This window comes from Dermacentor andersoni, chromosome 2, assembly GCF_023375885.2.
Source record: "Dermacentor andersoni chromosome 2, qqDerAnde1_hic_scaffold, whole genome shotgun sequence".
NCBI classification, from domain to species: Eukaryota; Metazoa; Arthropoda; class Arachnida; order Ixodida; family Ixodidae; genus Dermacentor; species Dermacentor andersoni.
The window spans coordinates 22,468,869-22,487,025 of record NC_092815.1 but is presented as its reverse complement, the minus strand read 5'-3'; the positions used below and the strand labels follow the sequence as shown (position 1 = coordinate 22,487,025).

Here is an 18,157-nt window from a genome sequence, read left to right as displayed (position 1 = left end):
CATTTAAATTGCAGCATTGCATTGGACCTGGCAATCCTTTTTTAAATCAAGCTAGGATGCTGCTTATGTGCTAAACTTGATGAGAAGTTCTTGGTTAAAGAGAAAACAAGGAGAGAAAGAAAGAAAACTGCACTTATTCTGTATTGTTCTCTGCTTCAAAGAAGGACATCTATGTAATTTCACACAGGTGACGGCAGAGGCCAGGCTGACAATTCCATGTCCGTGACCATGGAAGTAAATGGCATCATCTACCACGGAGTCCTATACCCACAGTCACACAGAAACAGGCTCTCCTAGGTTGCACACCTGCTTGCAGCAATGCTGGACTCTTTTTGGAGGCAGCCTGTCAACCAAAACACTGACGAATGAAATGTGAGTGCACCAAGGACAAGAGACCGAAAACTGCTTCATCCCCTGACAATGGCAAAGCTGATCTCCACTCCAAGCCACCATGTTGTTGTGTGCAGATATCTCTTTCGCCTCAATTCTGCCCTGTGCGCACTGACAGCCCACTTGTCGGAAAGTTGTGCATTGCGCGCGTGTGTGTGTGTGTGTGTATGTAAGTGTGTTTGTGTGCAGTTGTCAATACGCACTTGCTCATGACAGCAGTGTCCTCTTTCTTTCGTTCTTTTTCTTTTCAAATGCAATTGTACATTAATTTTCATTCTTGTTTACATTTTTATGCTGCTATATTATGTATAATTTTTTTTCATCATTCCTTTTAACTAGCCACTGCGTACTTCACGCTGCATCTGACTGGCATCCAGTGCTTCTTCCTCTTTCGTTGTTGAAGAAATTCATACAGCATTGCTGCCAGCTCCCTCCCCTATTTCTTTTGTGCATTTGTACAGTGACCTGCATTTTTATCTAACCACTTTAAAAAAGATGCAGCGCTTATCACTGCTTCATTCTCACTCAGATTTCATCAGAGGATAGAGTTTTCGATCTGCATTATGACAATAAGACAATTTTTATCATTGTTAGCCTGTTTAATCCAAACTTCCTTTCCTGACAGGTAATGGCACCCATTCATATCTATGCAGCAGATTGTTTCAGAAATGGAATGGTGTGATTACAATGAATATTGCAAACATTTTTTTTTTTACTGAACCAGGCATGCAAACATGCCACCTGCTTCACTCAGCACTGAGAACCAATAAGCTTAATGTTGATTCGAAATATGAGGAAAAAACACAAGTCACGCTATGTTGTTCCAGTAAAAACAACTTTCCTTTCTTAACTCTTCCTGCCATAGCCCTGTTTGAATGTGTGTAACTTAAGATGTTTACACTATAAAAGTTTGAACTCATGCGAAATATGAAATTCTTCGCCACCTGCAAGCCAGCATTATTCAGAGGTAGTCATGGCTTGTCTGGATGAGCTGTCTAAGATTATGAGAGTTAGTATCGTCACTTACAGTGCATACATAGACGATGAACAAAAAAGGATGACGAAGACAAGCCCGTACCCAAACCTTGCCTCGGTTATGAGAGAGGCTCCCAGAATTCTTTTTTTCCCTTAAATGTTCTATCACTTAACAAAGGAAGACAGATAAAACAGCAACAGCATGTGACTACAATTATCCTTCTAATAAAAATCTGCAGTGAGAAAATGAAACGCACGTTTCTCTGCAGTTAAACAAGTTTCAGAAGTTCTGAGTGGTTCTTTCGGCTGCTTTTGTTGAGATGCAGCTTCTCTCCAATAAAAATTTCTAAAACACATGTTTGCCACTAAAATAATACACACAGAAAGGTGGAAATATAGATGACACAGCTGGATGTAGCATTAGGTAATGTACAGAGCTGTCCACTGTTAAAGGAAACACCGGAGCGCGTGGCGTCTGCTCTGTGCCACTACCAGCTGGCGGCGGCAACGAGCTTCGTGCAGTCGTGGTGAGCGCAGTGGGCGCTGCTCTTTCGTCGTTTGCTACCATCTGCAGCTGCAGTGAGTGTAGCAGGTGGTGCTCTTTCGTCGTCTGCTACCGTCTGCCACTGCGCTTCGGATTGTTGCAAAGCAAAGCGTTCACGGGTTGTTGAAGTTGGCCAGAGACTGCCTGGTCACACTCAGATAGCTAGCCGTTGCGAGGCTGAAAGAGAATTAGATGGTGCAAAATATTATCTCGCAGTTATTTTTGCCATTTGAAGTCACAAGACAAACATGACAATTTTTACGGACTTCTCTTTGTGGAGCAACCATATTAGAGAGCATTTCCCCGTATATAGTGGCCATCTCATGCGCACTACTACATATTTGATTCACTGCAGTGTGTAGGCTGAACAAGCGCCTTTAAAGAGCATTCAGTAGAATTCACAGTGGTAAGCTCGATGGGGTATCGTATTGGTGTGTGTAACATGTTAAGCTCCTGCAGTTGCACAGACTTTAGTAACGAGTAGGTGCTGAAGTTTAGCAGCATGCGAAATTGTTCTAAAGCTTTAGGTTGTTAGGGTTTACAAATGGTGCTTTTGTGATTACGGTAGCCATTTTAGGGTACACATTCAAAATACTGATTGCTATAACCTTTTTATTAGGGCTTGATGTCAAAGGTGCTGTTAAAAACTTCCGTAATCTTATTGGGCTTTAAGGAAACAAAAGGGTAATTCTCGTGTGTTACTCAATATCTGGTCACGTCGCCCTTTGCCTCCCACACTGCCTTCATTCTTGAAAGAAGACTGGTATACAAGGCTCCACAGAAGGACGCATTTTGCTTCAAATGTTCCTATTCGGCCTTGACAGCACTCCAAAGCCTGTCCGCAGAGAGCCTATGCAGGCACTGACTTGCTAAGGCCTTCTTCATGGTCCACGAGGTCGTGGGATCGAATCCCGGCCACGGCGGCCGCATTTCGATGGGGGCGAAATGCGAAAACACCCGTGTACTTAGATTTAGGTGCACGTTAAAGATCCCCAGGTGGTCAAAATTTCCGGAGTCCCCCACTACGGCGCGCCTCATAATCAGACAGTGGTTTTGGCACGTAAAACCCCATAATTTAATTTTTAATTTCTTCATGGTCCCCCAAACGTTTTCTATGGGGTTCAAGTCAGGAGACTGCAGCGACCTGCTCAGAACTTCCACTTGGTGATGCAGCAGAAGTGGTAGATTTTTTTGCGGTGCGCACAGGGGAGTTGTGCTGGAACAGGAAGTCCTTCGGCTGGGAAGCACCATTTGCAGCATGAAGGAGGGCAACTTGGTCGATGACATCGCAGTATTTGACAGCCCTGAATTTTCCTTCCATCCTGACGAGAGGCCCGAGGCCATCCTTTGTCATGCAGCCCCACACGCTGATGACTGTCCTTCCGCTTGCAGCAGGCTGCTGGGTGTATTCCAGCCTGTAGCTGAAGTATGAAATAACCGAGGTACAATGCGCGCACTCAGGCACTGGAAGTCGTGGGTCTTTTCATTAAACTGGAAGTTCTTGCGGGCTCTACGCTACATCATCGCGTTCAGTATCCCTCCAATATCTAGAGTTCAGCTTGTGACGCACAAAGCTTTTTACAGAATAGAACTACAAATTGCTTTGGAAAGCTCTAACCGTAAGAAATGACACTGCTCTTCCTGGTTTGTTATACTTGTGGCATAAGACGCTCCTGAAATGCAATGTAGTGTAATGTGTCATCGCCAATACCATTGCTATATATTAGCCACCATTTCTATATATTGCTACCGGAAAACATTGTCCGCGTTTTTCAAGCTAGCCTTAATATAATTATTTGGGAGCAGTTTTTCCCTATTGTCAACCGTGATAGGCCCCATGTGATATGACAGGTAGGGTTCCATAAATGATACTGTATATTATTTTATGGAACATCGTCCTTCTTTTACAAACGCTTCCAGGAATTCTCAGAACTAGAGAGATGAGTTTACAACTATCGATAATAAAAACGAAAAATTGTGCAAGGAGCAACATTATAATACTAAAGGTATATATTACCGAGTGCAATCAGGGCGCCAAATGAGGTTCTTCTGGTCCCAACAGGGGGGGGGGGGGGAAGTAGACTCATCCGTAAAGACGACCCTTTTACAATCTTGCGTATTCCAGCCTACGTGACATTCCACAAACTGAAGTCGCTTGTCCTTGTTAGCGGTGCAAAGGAGGAGCTTCTGTGCAGCTGTTCTGCTTTTTAGCCCTGCCTGATATAAGTGGCGCTTCACAGTTGTCTTTGAAGCGTTCAGTCCAAGGCTTTCTTTGATGTCTTGAACAGAAGCCTGAGGTCTGTCAGCCACAGTAGCTACAATGGCAAGGTCTTCTGCGTGGCTCGTGGCCCAACGCTGCGGCTTCCTAGGAGCATCCTTTATGCGTTGGTTGCTCTCATTAGCTTGAACAATTCTATTAACTATTTTGAGTGGCCTCTCCATTAATCTTGAAATAGCGTATTGACTGTACTTTCCCAGCCACAGTTTAACAATACGCTGCCTTTCATCACACAGCACTTGAGCCATCGTGGAACAGCAGGAGTCGACGTGCGTACTAAACGTTTTCTGAAGTGGGCAATTATATGTATCGATGAGGTGAAGAAAAGATGGCAGTGTCATTGCGACATTTATCTGATTGTAGATCAATCCCATCGCTTTCCTTCCAGCTGGAAGGAAAGTGGCTGCTTTCAAGTACGAACTATGCAAGCTGCTTTCTTTGCGACGATGCGAAGCACGGCGGCACACGGTAGTAGACAACGAAAGAGCATCACCTGCTACGCTCACTGCAGCTGCAGACAGTAGCAGACGACAAAAGAGCACTGCCCACTGCACTCACTGCGCGGAGCTCATTGCAGCTACTGGCCGGTGGTGGCACAGAGCAGGCGCCACGTGCTTCAGTGTTCCCTTCAACAGTGGACCGGTCTTTACGTTCCTGAGTGTATTCGTTTGACTGTATCCTGCAGTTTTTTTTAAAGAGTGGTGTGCACAAGAGAAGGCAAGTTATTGTAAATGTACACACTTTATAGACACTTGTGCTCCTTAGGATGTAAAAATGCATTGAAAAGTAGGAGAGAATGTCTATCTGTGCGTGAATGAGGCAAAGGTTTCAGCATATTGTATTACTCTCGGTTTTCTTTTTTCTAGGTTATCTTCAATATTTTGTGCAAGTGTTTTTGCACACTGCTTCTTCGTTGTCCTTCAACACTTGTTATTCTTGCAGCAAAAGCACATTTGCCTGGTGTTTTTACAACAAATTATATATCCAAGACCCCGCAAGCTACTGCAAGCATATAAAATCCTAGCTTTCTTTTAGGCGCAATGGTGAGAAACTTTTTCGAGTGACCCAGCAAACATTGCTGGTAGTCCAATGTAAATGCACTAAATGCTGAATGGTTCAGTGAAGGACCTGGTTCATTTAGTCGACACACTTACTGAATGCTGCATTGCTCAGGGAGTCTCGTATAACTAGCTTGCGCAGGATTACACTCAAATTGCTCACACAAGTAACATTTTGCAGTGAGTGCTGTTTCTGGCACATTTAACTGGTTGTGTTGGAGTGCTCTGGCTCTGCTAGAAAAGTTGTGTGAGGCAGCTTTAAAGCTGTATTACTAGAGTATGTGGGTGTAGCAGTGATAAGCTGGCTTCATCATGGCCATTAAAGCCCAGTTCCACTCACAAAAGAATTCTTTGCTTTCTTGTGTGACCTTTGTAACATTGCCAGGGAGTTCTCAGACTACCAGTAAAATGTGCCATTGGGATCATGCTTGGATACAATATTGTCCTGTGTGTAAGAACAAACCACATGTGATGATGCCAGACCAGAAAAGTAGTTGAAGGCAAAGCTACTGGAACTAAATGGGAGAGAAGTGAAGCTTGCCTTGTTGAGAGCTTTGCTTTGAAGTATGAATCAAATAAACTAGCCCATGAGAATGTTCTTCTGAGTTGGAAAAGTGGATTTTCTCACTGAAAGAATGGTGTAACATCATGCATATTGTGTTAAATAACACAGAGTGCATGAGAGCCACGGAGTACAGACAGCTGGAGGAAAGAGGGACTGCACATGTGCTTTTAAAAACATGCACCGCCATGACCACGAGTGCTGCTGGGTAGCACGCCAAGGGCTACGTCAAATACACACTCACAAATACGTAAGAAAATGTCTGGGAGGATGACTGCTGCATTTGCTCAAGTGTAGAACATGCAAATTTAATGAGAATGATGAGCGTTCAGCTTCCACCTGCGACAAGTTATCTTTTCGTCCCCTTTCATTTACTTTATCATTTCTACATTTCAATTTAAAGAACAAGTTAGTTTTGCCTGTGCTTAGCCTGGCTACATTGTCTGCTGTCTTTACGTAATTACAACAAACAAAAAATCTCACGCTTTGTTTCTGCTTATTCTTCGTGCTCATGTGCTTTTTCATCCATTCGATGTTGCTTGTCAACTCGCAACAGTCATTGAGGCATGCTTTGTAAAACCTTCAACCATGTTGCATTCATGGTAAGGCATCCTTATTCTTTGTTTTGCTTCATCTGCATTCTTACTTCTACCACCAGTGGCCCCAGAAAGTAGTTTTTCGTCTTGTAAAACTGTTTTATCTAAGAAATTGCTAGGGAGCTCAATATGCATAGATAGCCCACAGCTCTGTCAGTACATTCTACATGGTTTACTTTGTGCTCGGCCACAGTGGCTTGAAGGCTATGGTGTTGCGCTGCTAAGCACGAGGTCGCGGGGTCATATCTTTCCTGCCGCATTTTGATGGGGGCGAAACGCAAGAACGAGCGTGTCCTGTGCATTGGGGGCACGTTAAAGATCCCCTGGTGGTCAAAATTAATCTGGAGTCCCCCACAACAGTGCGCCTCATAATCAAATTGAGGTTTTGACACGTAAAACCCCAGAACTCAATTCAATTCAAATACTTTATCCTATGCTTTGTCTGCTCTGAAATGGTGGAATAGTGATGGTGCATGACCTATCATCTAGCAAGACTTGGGTGGCTGTAAGGATAGCTTACTGAATGGTAGCTGTCCTCAGCAAGATAAAAACAGCTGCAGGTATGGCAACTCAGTATGTTCATTGTCAGTGTCAATGTCTTTTTTATGCTGCTCGTGTAGGTGTTGTTTATTTCATTTAACCATACATTTTAGCAGTTGTATTTTCAATATAATCTTTTAGAAAGTCAGCACAACTCATTGTCCCTGTGCCAAATACAAGTGATTTCACATATCCTTCAAAACAAAGGAAAATAAAGAGAAAGAAAAGGGGACTTGTGATGCCCGACCAGGTGGGCACAAGGCATCGAGGATGCTTGTCAACTCGCACTTGCAGCCTGTTCAATAATTTGGGGGACATGGAATAGAGTCGGTGCTTTGGGTTCTTCGATTCCAAGCCCTCAGTTCAAATTCTCATCCAATCCACTGCATTTCTCGCACTCGAAGCGCTGCTTGAATAAAAGGAAAGGAAAAAGAAAACACTGCCAAGAGCCAGTAGGACTTTAGTAGTCCAGGTGTGACTGACTGAGCTGCATATGTCACATCTTGTCTTCGGCAGTCAATGTACACAGCTATTGTACTTTATATGAGTGCAATCTTTTCCTATTGCATGTTCAAATGAGAGTTAGTGTGGCTATGCCAAAGCAACAAAGCAGAATATCATCTGGCATGAGGCTCTCGAATGTACTTCAAGTGCGCTTTTAATGGCACCTTAAAGATCTTCCTGCAGGCTCCATTCATTGCACCTTCAAGATTGGAACAAAATGCAACTACTTTAAACTTTTTGTTCCCTTTGGAAATGCAAAGATGTGGGGGCATTCGAAAAAAGTCTGCTCTAAAGTTTGTTTACAGATAGTGCATTGATTTCTGAAATGAAAGGTCTGTGATTGATTTGCGGGGTTTAACATTCCTATGTAACACATGGCTTATGAGAGTGGAGGGCTCCTCGTTAATTTTGGCCACCTGGGATTCTTTGTTGTGCACCTAACCCTAAGTGCATGAATATTTGAGGAATCACAGCAATAAAACACTATAGCCAGTGAGCAACTACGGTGGGTGAATGAAAGGTTTGGGTGCATGATGAAGGTATACAGATGATCAAAATTATTGAGGAGCCTGCTCCTATGGTGCCCCTCATAGATAGCTGCACAGCCTTGAAGCATAGAAACTTATCTGTCATTTACTTTGACTAGGTGAACAATAACATATCCGTGCTTTTTTATTTTTTTTTACATAGACATCACATAATGATGTATTCCATGATAACTTTAGAAAAAAAAAAGGGCAAGACAAAAGACTCATCCATCATACTGCCTGTGGTAGAACCATGAAAGCAAAGTACACAAAGCAAAGACAAAAGGAATTAGACTGCAAGAGAGATAGTACACACATTGCTATTTGGGCTTATGTCTTCTTTACAGTGGTTCAATGGCTAAAGTTGACTTGACAAGAAAAGTTAACTCGGCTGCATTAGTAAATTACGCTGTAGCAGAACGGGCACCCTTTCCATAGGATGAGGCTTGGTTCAAAGTTCATATCTAGTGTCCTTTTTAAAGCAAACTGCAACATAATTTCAGTTCGGCTAAATTCGTTATAAATGAGTGGCATAGGCTATTGAAGCTATCCTGGCGAAGCAGCATGGCTGATAATCATCTTTCTTATTAATAGCCTTAATGGCACCCAAGCATATGACGCATGCAGTTGGTGGTTAGTAGATCTGATAAACATGTTTCAAAATTTTTAGTGCTCTGCAGGCGCTGTCTAATCTTGGAGGTAATGTGAAGGAGCCATGCTGGTTCTCACTCAATTTTCTGGGTTCTGTGTTACTTCTGGCAAGTGGAAATGGCTGCAAATTTCAAAATTGGTTCCCTTGAGATTTTTGTGGCGCATCCGCTTGGCATTTCAAACTTTTGCACAGAGATACACTGTGCTACAGTCTCAGACTCTGTATCTACAGTGTCTGAAAGTATGCTTTTTACACAAGCCAAAGTTTTGTTCCAGCTCGCCTTTCAAGCATTCACACAATAAAGCTCCCTGCCCCCACTCTTTCCTCCTCCTGCCACTTGAGTCAGTGTGGATTGCCTTTGTGTTGCCTGCGTTTTACACTAAAGGGGCTCTGAAATGCTTTCTGAACACAGTAATAAAATGTGTCGATCTGTTAACATGGTTCCTGTGAACATGCGAGCCAAATATTGCATGCAGCAGGGAATTTACAATCTCGTGTCAATAGCAGTGAAGAGTTGCTTGCTCTCGCATCCGCAATGTAATCATCGAAAGCAGTTGGCAAACCAGCGCTATTGCCCGATTTCATGATCGCGAGAACATTCTCAGCACAACATAATTGCTAATTTTGAATTGAATAAATGAAAAATATAGATGTCGATGACCTCAAAAAGACAGAAAAGTGATTTCATCTTTGCACTGTGCATAGCTGCTTCTGCTGCGCGTGGCCTAGGAGGTGGCAGTGGTGTGCTGCGTAGCATAGTCTACCACGGTTGCCAGAGGGTGTCGTGACGAGTTCTTTTGCCACCGTGATGCTCAACTTCTTTAAAACTTCTTTCTGGGCGAGTTGGTGCATACTTGACATAAGAATTGTAACAAAAAACAGTGCTTGTGTCTTGTTCTTGTTACTTTGTGGTTGCATGTGTTTGCGCTTTTACAATTTTTATGTCAAGTATGCTCAACTTCTGGCTGGGGCTTTGCCCTATTTTCTTTCCCACTGTGCAGCTTCCAGCGTGCTAGCAGAGACGAAAAGAGAGAGAAAGCCGGGTACAGGTGCGATAACTGCAGTTATGGTTGAAGGATTCAAAAATTTTTTTTCGGCTTGAGGTTCATGGGACGACATACTTTAATAGTGAGACCATTTTATGATTAGTTAGAAAAGTGCTTCAGGGCCCCTTTAACAGTGGCAGATCGCACTGCTATTTCTTCCATTAAGATTTTCTTTTTTTTTTTTTTGGTGCTCCACCTCTGCAGGCAGCATGTATGTCTAATCTATATTGAAAAAAATAAAGTGGTGGTGGCGGGGAGGGGGGAGGGGGCAAACACTGCATCCAAGCATGATAATAAAGAAAACTTGCCATGACATGTCACCTCTGTATATGATTTGAATGAAATTAGTCAGAAGTTCAGCCAGACAAGCTTTTTATATGCACAGTCTGGAGCAATGCAATATTCAGTATTTTTTTTATTTCTTCCTATTGCTGGTACAATGTGTCTGCATTTCTTCAATTACTACCACTTTGAACAACTTTCCCTTCTGGGTTGTTAAGGCATTTCTTACGCACCTGTTTTTCTCTTCATGTTTTCTGCAGATTTACTGTCCTTCATTCATCTGTCTTTGTATAGTGAACAGAAAATCCAACATTGTTGCTTTTATTCTTTGATTTACACTATATTCGATCCTCATAGTTGATGGAAAATTAGTTAATAGGAGTGCTTCATTGTTTTTTCTCCATGATGAGTCTTATTCAGCATGCTACTAGTAAAGTCCAGTCATGTTATGAAATTTGTTCTAGCTTTGGATGAGTCCTTCAGCATGTAGGCTCTCCGGCTTATTTAAGCTGTCACTGTGAAGCAGTTCTTGGTCACGCATTTTGAGAAGAATTACTCTTGTCTGCTGACAGTTTAAGTCCACATGTAGATTATTCTCGTTGGTAGGCTCAGTGATAGCAGGCACAGGCTTGATCCTCAGTTCTCTTGCTTTTTTGATGTAAGAGCTATAATGCAGTCAGTTTCTCTACCTTCATGGAGTGTGAAAAATTCCACTTTGATGGTGTGGCATTACGGATGATGTCTATCACTATTGTTCGTTTCACTTTTCAACATCAGATGCAGTCGTATTTCGGCCGTTACTACACATTGTATACCTCCAAAGATGCAAATGTTAGGGATCATGTGTAATCAGAGATGCAAGTGCTTGGGATAACGTTTAAGGAAAGGTGCTAAGACACCTCGGGATACACACAGCATGAACAAACAAGATCACAGATGAAGGGAAGCAAATTGTCATTGATATATAAATGAAAGTCTTGTTTGGCAAGCTTTCTTAAAGATTTATTTGAAGCAGTAATTTGGATCAAACAAACTTTGTGTTCAAAAGCTTTCCAGCTTAAACTAAAGTGTCACGTTGTTCCCTCATCCATGTTGTCATTTGTGGAAGATGTTTTTATCCTAGAGGTGTACCAACTCACTTGTCTTTAGATTTTGAACACACTGCTTGATGAACATACTGAGCAGAACAGTGATGCTTGTTATTGAATTCCTTGAGTTTAGTGTTTAATGTTGGCTAATACATGGTGCTCTCTTTGTATATGGTACGGGCAGTGCAATCAAAGGTTACCATGTGAGAATTTGTAAGAAAAAGCAAAGCAGCGATGTTACTCAGTCCTGTGAATAATGCACCCTATTAATGTCGGTTGGGGTAGCTTGCGCTTGCAATCAAAATGCAGTCCATATATTTTGTAGGCTTCAGATTTTGTGCTTAGAGTGTATGAAATGCATCTTTTAAACTTTTTTTGCACAACCACATAGCTTGTACCTGTTTTCTTTAATGCACAAGTTTTGGCATTACTGATAGCTGTACTAAAAACGAGCAGATTTATGTGACTTGCTCATCAGGTGCAACCACATGAATACAATTAGTGGGATTTCTTAAATTTTGAATGAGAATTGCCAGGATTCATTTGGAATTAACTGAAATGGAAAAGCCACCAGAACGCTCAACTCACTTCAATATAGGAATCTCAGGGATCTCTTCTGGTCTCGAAGAGGCACATGTATGTGTGCACATCATGTTTGTGTAAAAGTGTCTGAGTGTCTTCATTTGTTTGTCAGTAACTCGTTTTATGAATCAATTCACCCTACCAAGTCCGAGTTACACAATATGTTATAGCACTGCCCTGCCAATGTGTAGCATATTTTTCTCTCTTGCATGCACCGTGATGTTGTTATTCAAAGCCACCTTTTACATGTAGTCAGTTGCTTTTTCTTTCTTTCTTGACTTTTGTTTTTCTAAAGCTTATTCACCCAACATATGCAACTTTCGAGTGTTGTCGTACAACTTTTCAGCAAGGGTTGGTTTTTATCAGGCCAGAAAGCATAACTATTAAACTTTGGAGTAAATTTGACAGCGAGCAATGGACATGTTAAGTAGTGTGTTAGCTGTAGTGTAATATATCCACGCCTGTGACGGGCAGTGCTCCAACGAATTGTACTGTTTCCAGTTTGAAAGCCATGGAACTCAAAAACCATGCCATGATCACTGCATTTGTGCTATATATTGGCCTTCCCAGTGTGCTTTCTTTCAGGTTGTTTCCACCAATGTGGAACATGTCACACTTTTATTCCTCTTCTATTATGATTGCCTCTTGCTTCATTAGAAGATTTGTTTCTCCTGCTCTTATTTCACAGTTATTACTACATTAGTTCTTGCTGGACTTTTTTACAAGCTTTGAAACCTGCCTTCCTCAATTTATTTTCTACCATTTATGTTGTGAATGAGTGGAAAGAGACAGCGGATGTCATTTATTATAATATTATTGTTTCTATTTAAACGTGAGTTGTTTTTATATGTTATGGAGAAAAGATAAAACGTAACTTTATGTTGTTGCCCCAGAGCATACATTATGCGGTCACAACAACACCTGCTGGCCGGAAGTGGTGTGTGTGCTATAGAACCAATCCGTCCATTCAGGAGGAAAGGCCTGACTAATGGGGCAGAAGTGCGACGCCTGACGTCTTTCTTATTGTCGCAGTTCTTTTTATGCGACCTGTGTATATAGTACTATTTTAATGCTTGAGAGGCCCTCATTTGCCATACGTTCGTGCACTCTTTCTTTTTTCCCCGCCCACCTTGTAACATGACTGTTCTCCTCAGGCTATTTTATATCTCCTAAATTTTTTCCTTCATCATTTGTATAGCTGTATTTGCTGAAGTAACAAAGAGTGAAGGAAAGTTGTGCTGTTGCATGCTTATGTCATGACAGCAGCAGTGTTTCAACCCACCGTTTATTTATACAGTGTCTTTGGGAGCCTCTCCAGTCACGCTCCATTTATTTCCTTGCTTTGAATTTTTAGCCTTTATGCGATGTAATGTGTATGTGTTGCATCTTTCTGACAGGACTGTACGTGTGCTTTCCGATTACGAGTTTCGTGATGGAACTGTTTACAGTCTTCAGTTTTCCTGTTTCTCAGGATTGAGCCTTGTGCATGTACTCTCTGATTTGGCAATCTGAGCTTTCACATACTGGTCTGATCAGATAGGTAGTTTTGTTTCCAGTCAGGAGCACGAATATGTTAAGCTTTACTTGGTCCAGTACGGTGCTGTGGATGTTGGTGCTGGGCAAGCCTAAAAAAGTGCCAAGGCAAGCCTCTTCTCTCGCTTAGTCCTCATCCACGAAATGTGATTTTACACATTTGGGCCATGATATTGTAATGATGCCTTGTGCCCTGTTTGATGCCGCATTTATCATCCACCATTCATGCCCAGCTGATCCTACTGATGACGCACGTTAACTCTGGCCACTGACAAAGCGCAAAGAGGAATAGCTTCAAAAAAAGTGAAGCTACAAAATTGCAGCCAGAAGTAGAGTAGTTTGCATGATGAACAGTTTACATGTGGCTTACATGATGAACATAGGCTATGTTGCATGAATAAAGCTGTGTTGCTATTGGATATGGTTAAGAGCTAATGTACAAAATAATAAGAATAAATGTAATAGTATACAAGAATGTTAGGTATTTTACATTTCTAACTACAAAACGATGCATAACTCCTTTCATGTACTGACCTACATCATGGCCCTCGGTTTTAATAGGAATAAACTTCAGTTTGTTTGCATTTACAGTGCTCATGGCATTTCAAATTAGTTCATTCTTTCTCACTAAGTGCACAATGTCTTGGAAATAACCTGTCTTGGTAACTTCAGGCATAGGAAAATTCATGTTAAGTTATTCTCCTGAATAAGCTAATGTAAATACTCTTCTTTTTTGTGCACATTACTTTTAAGGGATTTTGAATTGCAGTGTCCTGAGCATTGTGTCCAGTACCAAATGACAGCTGCTCATTGTGACCAGAAGCATTAAAGAAAACAGACAAATTAAGGTTTTGTTTAGTTATGAGAAATGTTTTCCAAAAGCACATCATAAAGAAAATTTTGTCTACTCTTGAGCATGTAGGGCCTCATGATTGTGCTGTGCAATTTTTATTTGACAACGTTGTGGCCATTCCACAACCCTGTGCCCCCTCTCTCGTCATCATACTATGCCATTACGAGATGCACTGTCTAAAGAGCCCACCTTGAGTCTTACCATGGTACATATATCTGGCAGTGTCTTGGCGAGCGAGTCTGTTCTGTTAACCCATAGTGAAATGTTTAGAGCATGGGTTTTCTTTTGTTCCTAATTATTATTCAGTGTTTCTTCAATTCATACACCTGACCTTGAGATGTGCATATTATGCATCAGAGATCTTGATTGTGTGTATGCTCACGGCTACCTCCCTAGCGTACGAGAGAGATGTGCTAGGGCATGCACATGATGCTTCTGTGAGAGAGGCAAAAGAACTTTTAGGCTTGGCACAAAGGTAAATGTCTGCTTTCTCGTTTAACTGACGAGTAGAGCCTAAATTTTTTTACTGGTACTTACTGTACATATACGGTAGCTGACGGAATGGCATCATCATGACTGACATACCATAAGCACGGTGGCTGCAAACTTTGTAAACATGTGATCCATTTATCTCGGTGCTTCAAAAGCCGAAGTCAGGAATAGTGCTTTAGTCCCAAGTTTGCGACTTCAAATTTGCTGTGCATGGGAAATGAGGGACACTGTCCCATGTTGTAGGCATTCATTTTTTAGGCAGTCAACAAATTTTAATAATAAACGGCCTTTTTGGTACAGTAGCGTCGGTACCGACAACTTTGTGGATTGAATTGTGAACCTATCATTTAGTGTCGCAGTTGGAGGAATGCCAAAACAAGACTGTAGTGTTGACGTGTGGGGGGGCACATGTGGTTACCTCTCGGAGCAATCCTGCTTGATCATTATTAGTGTAACGAAAAAAAATGCAGGCCCAACATTTCTTTGGAGGCTTGCAGCACCAACATTGCAGCCACTGGTTTCACTATATGCCTTCCTTCTTTTCTTCCTCTATTCTGTTCATGCCCTTGACCACCTTTTCACGCACTGTGCTAAATGTCTGCTTTTAGCATGAATTGTTTGATGGAATGAGCGCTTCTTGAATATGTTTCCTCATGATACCACCTTCTGCTATCACAATGTTATTAGCTTGTACAAATAAAGACAAAAAACAATTTTTGAAGAGAGAAGTCATCGTATTGCGTGATCATGTTCTCTTACTATTCTCGTAGCTGGCTGACACCGGCTACTTTCACAAACTGACAAGCAGCTCTTGAATGAGGCTGACCTGCATTGGACCCCTGGCCACTGTCTACATCAACTAGCCGGGTCACCAACTCTTTCGTTACTGCTATAAATGTGCTCATTTTCAGTGCTTTTATGTTTTAGCATTTTATTTCAACACGTAGTAGTCTCAACGTATACTGTGATACATAAAATTCGCGTGATCACTGGTGTTTTCAAGATGTATAGCAGTAACTCAGACAATTTTTGAGAATTATTATGCGAAACTACAAAGAAGCAACTGGGGGAACACAAATTAAAGTAATTGTTTGATATTTTTAGTATAACTAACGACAGTAAAAAAAATCTGAAATCTACAAAATATGCACCTGGTTCCTACTTCCCAACTTTTGCAAGTCAGATAACACACAAGAAGTATTAGGATTTGTGGTGTCAATATTAGCCCTAGTGGTGTCTATGATGTGTGGGAAAGCAGCAGCTTCACAAATGTGAGAGAGGGTAAGTTTCTATTATGCAGGCAGCATTTGTTTTTACTCAATGCCCCTGGTTTGTCTATTACTGCATTCTTTAGGCTTGCAAAGCAATAGATGTCTGGTCAGAGAGCATGCAGTAGCCTCCTCATACTTGATTATTGCGTTCGTTCCACTTTTCTGTTCAAGCAATGTGGTCTAGGTGCGTTCAACTGGCGCCATGGCGCCTCCACGTGCTTTGCTCAGTTCCTGTACAGTGATGCTTAGTAATGTGGAGTGTTGTACAATATTGTACAGTAATGAATAAGGGCACTAGCATATTGTCGCGGTACAAGGCGGACAGAAGACAGGGAGACGTTCTTCAAGACAACCTGTCCTGCGACCGACGGCCGAAATCGGACCGATCATTGCACGGTTTCCTCATTCGGATGCGCTATTGGAGGTCTCTGGAAAGCAGCGTCCTCGCGGCATAGCATGGAGTCGCCATTTGCATGTCGACCATAGGACCACGGACGAAGAGGCCGAAATGATGTGTCGCGATGCCAGCAATGACGCGAAATATGACCGACGCCTCCACAGTGAAAACAGAGTGGGCGCCTATCGACGGTGAGCCATACGTCGGTTCTCCGAAATGCGGCCGTCCCGTAGTGTCGTTTTGCGGTGTTGACCAAGGCGCGGCGAACGACGGCTGGCGGTCTGACCGCAGCGGCATAACGGCCATAGACATAGAATAAAGAAACAACTGCCATAGAATAAAACAGCTGCGTAGGGTTCAGGATGGAGACAACCTCAACGGCGCCGCCATATTGAAGCACACGGGATCGGCTGCGCTAGCGTTCGTAACGGCGCCGTTCATGCTCTCGGCGCGCTTCGAGTGCTTTGATTTGAACAATCTTTTTATCAATTTTGCACTGCGCATCTTTTTACTCATAATAGCCATTTTAACATCCGAGGGTCGAAGACGTAATTTTACGAATTAATTTTAGGGCCCCGAGTGGTCGAGGTTGAACAATTAGTGTGCCGTCAGTTGGCTATCATTTTAAACAGGCTATCATTTTAAAGATCCGTTGCCCAGCAGGTGCTACCGCTCCTTGCGAGTGGAAGAAATAATGTTTTTCTTTTTCTACGTGGTTTTTGGTTTTTCAGTTCCAGCGCTTTGATAACAGCCGCGCGTCATCAGCCGCTCGCGCGCGGCGGTTGGTTTCGCTTCTGTCGCGCGAGCTGTTTCCGTTTGTTTTGCTCGCAAAGACAACCTGTCTGCTTTTTAATCTTTCAAAGTGTAACTCCGAGTTCCTCGCCTATTTATTGCCCACAGGGGTGCAATTACATCTGTTTACAGGCTGGCGCTGGTACATACAAACGATGCCGCGTATACCAACGCTGCCACTGCGCCTGCGTTTTCTTTCACGAGGCCCACGAGAACTGATTGCACCTCATTGGCGGTAGGATAAACCACCACTGCAAGTTTTCCACTCGTTTCATTTTTCTGACAGGCGCACAACCACCGAGCGTTCTTGCGTGCGCTCATATGCAGACTTCGCTTGCGTTCTGGACATGCACACCGGTTGTTCTGCTACGATTCCTCAGTTTGTGAAGCGCATTCCTGCATATATTTTTCATTGTATTTATTTTATTCATGCCCATCTGTACTCATTTATAAACCATGCTTGTACACCTACACAAACAAGGGTGAATTTGAGGTCATTAGATAACTGCAGTAATTCTTTTCTAACAGTTTTAAATTCGAAATGAAAGTAACATACTTTGAAAATTTATGCTTTGTGAAAAAGACTCGACCAGAAAAGGTTTAGTAAAAAGCTGCAGTTTTGACGATGCCTGTGCATGCAATTCCTATTTTGCCTGCAAAATTGGGTGGTAATGGGCTAGGCTGTTGAAAATAACTGCTCCCTAAAGGTTGAGCTTCATTAGTGCTGCAGAAAAATTTGTAACCTAGCTTGTCAACCTCACCCCTTACAGACAGCAAAGGCAACAAAACAAAAAAAACGTTGCAAATTATTTATTTTATGTCAAGTGCAGTCGACCATGAAAAAACGCAAACTACAATACAAGTAAGCAAGACAGAGGGACAGATAAGTGGGGTATGTACAGTGGGGTTTAACCTTAAAAGGAAAGCATAAAAGCAAAGCATGAAAAAAGATGCAAATCTCCAAATAAGCAAGCAAGCCATAGGGGCAAAAAGTTGCTACGTGCACTATGGTGTTACCATTGCAACAAACATGAAAACAAAGCATGAAGAAAGATGCAAACTACAAAATAAGCCAGCAAGTCAGTGGTAAAAAAGCAGCTATTTACGGAGTGGTGTAAGATTTAAAGCAAGGTACTCTACGGCAAGTTCACGCCAGCCACAGTCTTGCAGCCATAACCGTCGTCTGAATCATCAG

The 18,157-nt window shown here is 42.2% G+C and overlaps 1 protein-coding gene across 2 annotated transcripts in view; it reads left to right on the top strand.

The window, feature by feature from the left end:
• Nucleotides 1–15,230, top strand: part of LOC126542823 (protein dead ringer homolog) — a 255,944-nt gene extending 240,714 nt beyond the window's left edge. For both annotated transcript variants that reach the window (XM_055077419.2, XM_055077418.2), the window contains one exon: nucleotides 188–15,230. In XM_055077419.2, coding sequence (XP_054933394.1) covers nucleotides 188–297 — 110 coding nt within the window. In that variant the 3' untranslated portion in view covers nucleotides 298–15,230. The remainder of the gene's footprint in view (nucleotides 1–187) is intronic.
• The last annotated feature ends 2,927 nt before the right edge of the window (nucleotides 15,231–18,157 follow it).